General features: G+C 30.1%; 1 protein-coding gene across 1 annotated transcript in view; it reads left to right on the top strand.

Moving 5' to 3' along the window:
* Positions 1–5,623: 5,623 nt before the first annotated feature.
* LOC145240130 (protein Wnt-9a-like) overlaps positions 5,624–11,376 on the top strand; it is a 239,933-nt gene continuing 234,180 nt past the window's right edge. Inside the window, exon 1 of the mRNA XM_080103740.1 lies at positions 5,624–5,786. Coding sequence (XP_079959866.1) covers positions 5,671–5,786 — 116 coding nt within the window. The 5' untranslated portion in view covers positions 5,624–5,670. The remainder of the gene's footprint in view (positions 5,787–11,376) is intronic.

Raw genomic sequence — 11,376 nt, 5'->3', positions numbered from 1 at the left:
GCTACATAAGATAGGGGCTATTAGCCTAGATGTATTGAATTTTATGTGGTATCTGTTGTGTCAAACTTACAATACTTTGGTCCAGAGGGGAATTTCTACAGTTATTTTATTAAATATGCAGATGAGGAACTTACGTAAATAGCGATGAAGTTAGCCTATGTTAATTTCAATAAGGAGTCACTTTAGTATATGACGAGACGATCTACCTGCAAACAGAATTGTAACCACAGACAGGTATCGTGATTTGAGGAGGGGACAAAAGGTCAAACTTTTTAGACAAAGCATAGTCAAACAACATGAGGATATAATGGTGTCATGTTTTTCGAGCGAGAGAGAACAAAGGAATTTAAAATAAGTTTCTCTCAAGAAGCGATACGAACGAGACACAATCCAATAATGTAGAAATGATCCAAGCTAAATGTCACCTCAAGATTCTGATCTTTGCAGCCCATTTCTTACGAGTAAGTTAGTAACCTAAGAAGAAAATGATAATTAAGACACATTAGTCTCTCTCCATGAGAAATCATCTCCAATAAAACCTTGAAGAACTCAGTAAAGTCTCCTTGTGTAATCTCTGAATGAAAAGTGTATTTCGCCTAAGTTAAACAGACGAGATAATTGACAATCCTAGACGATCATGGCCTCTTATGAAACCTAGCGACAACGAAAGAAGCGATGATTCAGAAAATAAGGCACCAGAACATGAATACCCCGCACACTTATGAATAAAAAGACTTCATTTGGTTTCTTAATTGCTCGTGGACGAGAAGATAAGATGTGCGATCTAGCATTGATGACAATGTAACATTTGGATTTTTTTTTTCACCCCAAACAAGGCACAGTGCCACATTGAAGTAGGGGGAACTATCGGGGACATAAGTTGCAGGGATATTATGAAGGGAGATGAGCAGGAAGATGTCTGTTCACATTACACTTGGATGTCAGTACAGTTGGGAAACCAGAATCCCGGAAGGGAGTTCCAAAGTCTATCAGTTCTGGTGAAGAAACTATTGGAGTAGAAAGTTTTCATACATCTAGGGAACTCCACTATTTAGGGGTGGGACTTAGCCGTTTGTCGGGTTTGTCGGGGGTATTTACGTCGTGGGGGTACAATGGCTTGTAGTTCGTTAGAGCATTTATCATTAAAATACTTATAGAACAGGCACAGGGATGAAACATTTCGTCGATGGGACAGAGGCTGAAGCTTAGATGACAGTTCAGGACCTATCAGGTTGGCAACTCTCTTTTGAACTCTGTCCAGTAGAGATAGACTAGTAGCAGATGCACCAGTCCAAATGTGACAACAGCACTCCATACATGAGCAACTGGTGGCTTTATAGAGATACAAGATACTTTCAGGCGTAAGTAACTTTCTAGCACAGTAGAGAGAGCCCGCGGTCTTTGCAGCGGCCTTGGCAATACTCTCAATGTATCTGTTTCAACTCATGTTCCCTGTGAAAGTTACGCCAAGGAGTTTAAACGAAGTACTTACAGGTAATGTGTTTTTGGCCATTGCTATTGATGGTAGAGAAGGTTTCTTGTAATTATTAAAGAAAATAAGCTTACTCTTGGCAGCATTGAATGTGACCATCCATTTATGTTCCCATTCCACTACAGATTTTAGGTCTTCCTCTAGTGTTTCAGCCATTTTCTTCGATATGTGTTCATTTGTTTTCCCCCTCATGCCTTTTATAGAGCGTGGTGTCATCAGCAAATCTACCCATCTCAGAGACAACTTTATCAGGGAGGCCATTTATGAACATTAGGAATAATAAAGGTCCAAGGATAGACTCATGGGGTACACCCGTGTGTATATCATACTGTTTAGATGTACGGCCGTCGAGGACAACCTGGATTCTTCTCTTACTTTAGAAGGATTTAATTATTTACATTTAAAATCGTTTTGTTTTTTTTTAATTTTGAAAACGAGAATAAAAATCAAAAGCATTCAATGTGAGCAAGACAGCATATTAATGTAATAAGCGATAAAAGGCATTATATTGTGATCTGAAATTTCTAATTTGGTTCAATATATTTCATCTGGGTCAGACAGTAGGATCCTTGTTATAAAAGCTTTGGCCTCTATCTCACTGCTATTATTGCTTAGCTTAGCCTTGTGGCTTTTTAGCCTTAGGCCCCCGAATTAACAGAGCTTAGACCATTCCTCTAATGACCTGTTCTCCATTGATTTTGGTCTAATGTTGGTTCTGTACAGTTCTAGGAAGTCCACCCTCTCAGGCTTTTCCTTCTCTTTTTGAGGAGATAGTTTATTGGCTAATCACCTGAGGTGCCTCTGCCAGGGAATGCCAACAGGGCTGCACAGACATCTTTTTTTTTTCAGAATCAGTGCTCCTGCTTTGAGGTGTTGACCCTCATTTTCTGATCCTAATGTCACATTTCTTGCGATTGGAGAGGAAGAAATGACGTCATTAGCTTGTGTTGTGGCATTTGGGTGCACATCTGATTTATAGGCCTAAATCTATCGAAGTGCACCGAGTAAGTGCATGCCTACCCCTAAAGCTCTACAGCACAACTAGTAATGATTTGCAATATGATATATTTCAAAGGCATATCAATGGTTGTTTTGCAAATAAAACCCGATAACAAGTGGTTAATAAAAATAAAAAAGAAACAAATAACAAAAAAGAAAGAAAAGGACAAGAATGAAATAAAGAGGAACTTAACGATAAAAACGGAAGAAAAAATTTAAAAGAAAGAAAAAGAAAAAGAAAAGGAAAGAAAAAGGAAAATGAAGGAAAGGAAGGAATAAATTTGTTGATAAAAGCGGTCAGACAGAGAATTTTTCGGCCACCAACCAGAGGGGAAAAAAGAAAGAAAAACATGCACACGTGCTACTTAGAATGAGTGAGAACACGTGCGCTAAAGAGTAAGTGGGAGCACTCGTGCGTGTGAATGACGCGGAGAGTGAGGTAGAGAAAGAGGAGAAAAGAGAGAGAGAGAGAACTTTGTTTTGCCTGCTGATCACAGTCGAAAAGCCAACGAAAGTATCGGCGGTCAGAGACAAACTGGTTAAAAAAAAAAAAGTTTTTTTTTTGTGTGCGTGTGGAGGGAAAAAAATGAGGAAAATACGACCCACAAAACAAACAACGGATTTAATCAAACGAAGGGCCAGGAGTGAAAAAAAGATAAGACAGTATCCCTTCTATCACTGGAAATGGATTTAACTTTTAAGGACCAAATACACATACACACAAAACAAAACAAAATTAAAGGACAAATTCAAAACAAGTCACTATAAAAGTTCTGGAAAAAAAAACGAAATGGTACTTTTTAATTGTGTGAAATAAAAGAATTAATACTAAAAAGTAAAAACAGAAAACAAGCAGCTGTACTTTTTTACTTTAACTTTATATGTAATTCAATTAATAGTTTAATTCCTTTATAGAGAAGAATTTTAAGCTGAAATTCACGCAGAATCGCGTATGCACACACACAATACATGGATTGAAAAAAAAACTGCTGACTAAAATAATAAATCGTTACACATGTTAACATTTAATATCAACTCGGGCTAGGATCAAACAGCAGCATCTGTTCTCTGCTTGGTAAGAGAAGACATTTTTTCTTAAACTGCGGCAATTTCAAGTTTTGTTCTAATCCAGAGTGCACTCTTTAATGGGGGAAGGACTGAGTCTCCTTCGCATTAAAACTCGATCTTGTGTCTGATTTTGCTGCCGGGTGGTGGGGGCAGGTAAATAGGGACTCATGTGTACAGATTGTGCAAAAATAAAAAAGTATAGCTTGACTGCACGAATATCGTGCACAGTTGACGAGTTGCGGCACACCGACCCGTTACATCGTTTCGTAACTACGTAAGTGTGCATGCATACACGCACAAATACAAATTATTTTACATTTGAAAGTAAGTTAGGAATAATATTAAAAAAAGCACCGTTTTTAAGCAAACGATACATTCAAACATAGACTGCATTACATGATCAGCAAACATTGGACTGTATTGACATGCAGAAGTTCAAATGTAACGTAAACCAACACCTTGTTAATATTTCTTAGGCATAGTCCCAATCAGTAGCCTCTTACGTCCAAGTGACAATATGCCTTATTTGGGGTGAAAATGATGTAAGAACCTGTGAAATCGATGATGGATCTTGAAATACATATGTCATTTATAAAAGTAACAATACCATACCATAACAATGAAGTATATTATCTGATGATGGTGCAGACTAATCCAAGAGTGCTCAATTTTCTAAATAGATCAAGCGGGTTTAAACGTAAAATTACCTGGGATAAAAACTTTCTTTAATCGTTTTATTATTATTATTATTATTATTATTATTATTATTATTATGTACACTAGACTATTGTTTCCCAAACTTCAGAACACCATGGAGCCCCTAAGCAGGCCAAAGGTTTTTCACGGAGCACTCTCAAGATAATTTCTAAAATAAATATGAAAAACTTTAATTTCAAATGTTAACACTAACTAATGATAATGTTTTTACAGCCATATTTTTGTTTTTAATTAATCAAAAATTGTTGCATTTTTTTTTTTTTTTTTGTTAATTTATTTTTTATTTAATTTTTCATGGACCACCTTGAAACTCTTCACACTTGTAGTTATGTATCATATCTCTTTCCGTTAAAAACGATCAATATTTAAATGCTTGCAACCATTTAATTTTTATATATAAAGTATTTGGTCCTCTTAAAGAAAGGTCCTCTGGAGCCCCTCAGTCTCACTTATGGAGCCCCAGGGCTCCATGGATCCCACTTTGGGAAACCCTGCACTAGACAACGTACATGGTGTTGCCTGTGAGTCTAAATAGAAATAATATAATATCATACATGAGAAGGAGTATAAAGTCTGTCAATCCAACGTGCTTTATATCCTGGATTGTAAAAAGTCTGTCGGCCGCGAAAAAAGGTGACTGTTTTGTAATACTTTTTTTATACAAGAAAATATATGCAGCTTTGCTCGTGATAGAAAATGATATATATTCATCAAAAAGTACTCAATATACTAAGAATATCTTCAAACACAACACTATTTCTTCTTTTTTGTTTTATACGGTCGTGACCAACGCCGGGTAGCCCTGCCAGTATTCAGTACAAACAGAAAAAAACGAGGGAGAGAGAGAAAAAGAGTGTGTGTGTGTGTGTGTTTTATACTCACACAAATAAAATACATGAATTTCACAAAAACACACAAACAATATAAAAAATGTATCATTTTAAATTAATAATAAACATTATTAACAAACCCACGAAATAAAGCAGAAGGTTACTTGGAATACCGACGATAAGGATCGAAACTACTAACCCGAACTCTGCGCGGCAAGCTGATTAATCTTTGCTCCTACCAAGTCGAGGTGTGAGAGGGAAAAATAATCGTAAAATGTTTGTTTATGTCGGCAGTAAAGCACGCTGTCCGCACATCAAAGTTTTCTTCTTCTTTAACTAAAAGAGGACAAGATGAGGGGTGGAATGGGGGTTACTGAAGCCGAGAGAAAATAATAGATAAAAATTAGATAAAAAGAAGAAAAAAAATCCTTGAATCGTCCTTTCCGAGACTTTGCTAATTTTTTTTTTTTTTTTTCTGTGACAATCGGTGGAAGGGGAAGAAAAAGAAAAGAAAAAGTCATGTGGCAAAAACGGCGAGGTGGAGTCGGCTAGTTCTCATCCATCATGAAGAAAGCGCCTTGTAATGAGGAGACGCTTGTCCGGATCTCTTCCTTCTACGCCATCGCTGTCGCCTTCTTGATTTACACCATCGTCGTACCTGAAACTCGGGCTTATTTTGGGTAAGTTAACGCTTTGCGCAAATTATCGATTGCATTAAAAGTGCTATTTTGGTTGGTTGGTTGGTTTTTTATTATTAGAGTTCGTCTTGGATCTTGTTCTAAGACCGTTTTTTCTTTTTTTTTTTTTACAAAGGAGTCACCACTTATCAAGGCCTGGAGACCACTCAAGGATAAGGGTTAATGAGTGTACGGTAGTCATTCGGACACTAGTGTAGTAATCGTTAGTAGAGGAAATGTGGTAAATTGAATTACTTAGGGGACGACTCAAGAACTTGTTCACGTTGGACTAAGACAACCATATTGTTGTCAACTGGAAAGCAAACAAACGGAACAGAGTTCCACATGCGGCCAGTTCTAAGAAAGAAGTCTTGTTCATGGAATTCACGTTTAGGTTTAGGCAGATAAACAGTGATAGAAATTGTTGATAGTGGTTTCAACTAGAGTTTTTTTTTGTAAAAGTATGGCAAGGGGGATCATAGATTGGAGCTCAGATGAGCACTTGCTCTGAAAATAACGATAGAACAGAGACAGGCTAGCAACGTCTCTTCTGTAGGAAAGAGGTTACAGGAAAGAAAAAAGGGCATCGGCCGATGTAAGCTCCGACCTTATTCATGTGCGGTTTGCCAAACTCCGCTATCTTTAAGTTGAATTCGCCTATCTCTACGGAATTTAAAACGGAACCCGTTATTTAATCCACAGTAAATAGACTGATTTCATTCCGATGATCTGTTAATGTCTTAATTAAGTACTGGTTCAGATTTTGAACCAGACAAAATGCGATTAGGTTAGGGTTTGATAGGGTTAGTATTTTCCAAAATGCTTTATTTTGTCCGGTTCAAAAGCTATAACAGTGCTTTTAATTATTCTTAGATTAAAGGATTGAACCTTCATACGCCAGAAGATTGTCACAACTGATTATTATTATTATTATTATTATTATTATTATTATTATTATTCGCCGGATTTGGATTTTTCGAGTTACTGTTCTGAACATGGGTGTTATTTGCACAACGTTTCGGCCGATGTAACCTCTGACCTTCTGCAAGTGTATCTTGTCGAATTCCGAAATCTTTCTGTCGAACTCTGGAATCTGCACGAAATGTTTAACGGAACCTTTTATTTAATCCATTTAAGTAGCAAGCTCTCGTTCTGTAAGCCACGGCAAGGTAGGAGTTTTAAGTAACTCGCAATTGTATTTTTGGATTATCCGCACGGCGGATTGAATCTTCAATCTTAACGAACGTAACTTTAAACATAAATTCCATCAAGTACTCTATCCAATGCGGGCAATTCTAGTACGAATTTCAGGAGCCTTAAAACTGTTTGTTTCTAGGTGTAACGATCTATCCAGATATTAAATATTATTAATAAATATTATTTAATAAATATTATCTTTTATTTGTAAATATTATTTAGTAAATATTATCTGTTAATTATAAATATTATTGAATAAATATTATTTATTATTTATGAATTTTATTTAGTAAATATTACCTGCTATTTATTCAGATAATATCTATTATTTATAAATATTATTTAATAAATATCATCTATTATTTAATATGTCTATTATTTATTAATATTATTTATTATTTATAAATATTATTTATAAATATTATCTGTTATTTATAAATATTATTTATATATATTATCTATTATTTATAAATATAATCTATTATTTATAAATATTTTCAATAAATATAATTATTTATAAATATTTTCAATAAATATAATTATTTATAAATATTTTCAATAAATATAATTTATTATTTATAAATATTTTCAATAAATATAATCTATTATTTATAAATATTTTCAATAAATATAATCTATTATTTATAAATATTTTCAATAAAAATAATCTATTATTTATAAATATTTTCAATAAATATAATCTATTATTTATAAATATTTTCAATAAATATAATCTATTATTTATAAATATTTTCAATAAATATAATCTATTATTTATAAATATTTTCAATAAATATAATCTATTATTTATAAATATTTTCAATAAAAATAATCTATTATTTATAAATATTTTCAATAAATATAATCTATTATTTATAAATATTTTCAATAAAAATAATCTATTATTTATAAATATTTTCAATAAAAATAATCTATTATTTATAAATATTTTCAATAAATATAATCTATTATTCATAAATATTTTCAATAAATATAATCTATTATTTATAAATATTTTCAATAAATATAATCTATTATTTATAAATATTTTCAATAAAAATAATCTATTATTTATAAATATTTTCAATAAAAATAATCTATTATTTATAAATATTTTCAATAAATATAATCTATTATTTATAAATATTTTCAATAAATATAATCTATTATTTATAAATATTTTCAATAAATATAATCTATTATTTATAAATATTTTCAATAAATATAATCTATTATTTATAAATATTTTCAATAAAAATAATCTATTATTTATAAATATTTTCAATAAATATAATCTATTATTCATAAATATTTTCAATAAATATAATCTATTATTTATAAGTATTCTTTTATAAATATTATTTAATAAATAGTATCTATTTATAAATATTATATAATAAATAGTATGTACTTTTATAAATATTATTTAGTAATTATTTTTATATTAAATATTATTTAATAAATATTTGTTATTTATAAATATTATTTAATAAATATTTGTTATTTATAAATATTATTTATTCCATAATGTCTGTTATATATTAGTATTCTTTAATAATTATTATTTTTATTTTAAATATTATTTAATAAATATTTATTTATAAATATTATTTAATAAATAATATCTGTTATTCATAAATAACTAAAAATAAGAAAAATGATCCGAAGAATCCAAATAATTAGAATGACAATCCTCATCTAAAAAGATTACGTACTTATGATTATTAATTAGCATTTTATCTGTTGCAAAACAGATCTGTAGAAGGTCGAGGTTACATCGGCCGAAACGTTGTGAGAATAGTAGTCCGAATAACGAAAATAATCGATAATTATTTTAAAGATATTTAAATCGTCGCTAAAACATTTTTTTCCGTTTTGACACACAACAAAGACATAGAGTGACTCCGTAAATGAATACTGTTTTTGTGTTATACTTTCGCTTAGGGGCACACAAGAACCATAATACTTGACTTTAAAAATCAACATTAACAGAAAGTACCTGTCATCCACCAATTTAAATGTTTCAAATTATTTCAAATGACTAACATGTCAACATCGTTTCGTATGTTACATTATTATGTGCTACCTGTAATTTCTCTGTGTTGACCGCGAGTTTTTTTAGGTTCATTTTTTTTAATTATGCCGTTAAGCAAGGTTGGTGTTGAAATTGTTCCTATTTTAATATGTTTAAAAGTTATGAGGTTGATTGTTATTGGTTAGGTATGTGCAAAAATACTCGGAAAAAACACAACTGCATTTCTTGAAAGAGGATTATCATAATTATTTTTTAATTTGCGTTTGACATTTGGGTAGTGTTTGAGAGATCAAAGACCAAAGTTAATCTCTAAAAGAAAAATATGTATATTTACGTGTTCAATAAAAATTACGGTACTTCTACAGTTCATCGCCGAGAATGAGGACGCTATTTTATTTCGAGCACCGTTCGATTAGAATCCGAAGGAGAAATCAGTATTTTAAACTATGGCCTAAGCAAGAAGTAAATAACAAAAAAATGAAACTAGATATAAATTACTTCCGGAAAGAACTATGAAAAAAAAGTAAATAAAGAAATAAAGAAAATGAAAGAAAATATATCCGTAATTGTTTAATTGGAAATGTTTCGATTTAATTAATGAAAACGGGAAAGTTTTTCATGAAGCATGTATATTTTTTATCATTAAAAACAGGAAATAAAAATGTCATTATTATTAAAAACAGAAAATGAAAATGACATATTTATAATTATTTAAATAAAACAATTTTGTAACTTTTTGTTATTTATTTCTTACTTTGGTCATAGTTTAAAATACTGATTTCTCCCTCTGATTTTAACAATAGGTGCTCCAAAAAATGGCGTCTCTATTTTCGGCGATTAACTGTAGAAGTACCAAAATTACAGTGAAAAACTTAAAACTTCAATTTTGAATAAATCAAATTAAAAAATTTTGAAATAATAATTATCGGTTTTCTTAAACTATTTCAATTAATTAGTAAATTAATAATTAGTCAATTGATGTCTTAAGATACTAATTTTTTTAATGTGCATATTTTTTTACTAAAAATTGCATAATTATATTTTTAAAAAAGCTACTTACGTTAAAAACACCTATGCAGTCAAATCTAAATACAAAATGCCAGCTGGATTTCAAAAAGTTACGGAACATGCTTACTGTAATAATTTTGTTTAATTTAATTTTATTGTAATAAAAAAAGGAAGTGCTCATTTAATTAGAATGTTTTAATGTACAAACAAAAACTTTATTTTTATCTATAAAAAAAGTTATATTTAAGTTGGTATGAGTGTTTTTTAATAAACACTCTAAATTAATGGCGTTTGTTGACCAATGCCTTTCCTTAGAATTTTAAATAAAACTTTTGTAAAATGTTCAAAACTTTTTATTTTTTCGGTACAAAATACATACTGCGTCAATTTTAGCAATCACATTACTCAATTTATTCTTAAATTTTATTAAAAGCATAAGCTAAAACAACTGTCTTAAAATGATTAAATAGAATTTTAATTTAAAAGAAAATTATTACTCATTATTATGTTACTTTGCCTTTATATCCAGCCGTACTTTAAATTAATCGTTAATAGAAATTATCCCAGCTTATTATTTCATTATTTTTAGTGACGTAAGATCTTAATTATACTTCTTTTTTTTTCAACATTATAAAAAAAATTCTTCGCTGTTTACGTGTTCGTACATAAGTTAAATATTATATTACATTTAAAATTCTTCCGGAAACTGTTATCATTAAAATAACATGAACTATTTTACTTTTATATTATTTTGTGATAAAAAATATTGAATAAACAATGCTTAATTCATTGATAATATCGTTCGGTCGGGAAATTAATATTTTTCTTAGGGTTATATAAATTTCATTGACATTGCGTTCAAAGGCTTTTTAAAGATTTAATTGAATAAACAATGCTTAATTCATTGATAATATCGTTCGGTCGGGAAATTAATATTTTTCTTAGGGTTATATTAATTTCATTAACATTGCGTTTAAAGACTTTTTTTCGTAATATACAAGAAATATTTTTTTTTAAGATTTAATTGTTAGCATCTACGATGTTTTTGTTTCATTAAAAATCAAACTTAAAATCATGCTTTTTTTTATTTTTTATTCGTTTTTAGTATTTAAAAATATATTTTTTTTTCAAAAATGATTTTGTTTACATGAAATAATAAATTTTCACATAGATTCTTTTTTAAAAAAATAACGAATTCATTAGATTTTGTGATCGTTAATTAATAAATACTGAAAATTTTATTTAAAATGTTTGATTTCTTTAATTTTGGTGAATTTTAAGTGAAGTGGGGGGGATGATAATGATTCTTTACATTTTGGGGGTCGACCATCCATTTTGAACGCACATTGAAAG

The sequence above is a fragment of the Euprymna scolopes genome, chromosome 19, assembly GCF_053919585.1.
Source record: "Euprymna scolopes isolate OS-2025 chromosome 19, ASM5391958v1, whole genome shotgun sequence".
In the NCBI taxonomy this organism is placed as follows: domain Eukaryota; kingdom Metazoa; phylum Mollusca; class Cephalopoda; order Sepiida; family Sepiolidae; genus Euprymna; species Euprymna scolopes.
Note: the sequence above shows the minus strand (reverse complement) of the source record. Positions and strands in the feature narration are given on the sequence as shown.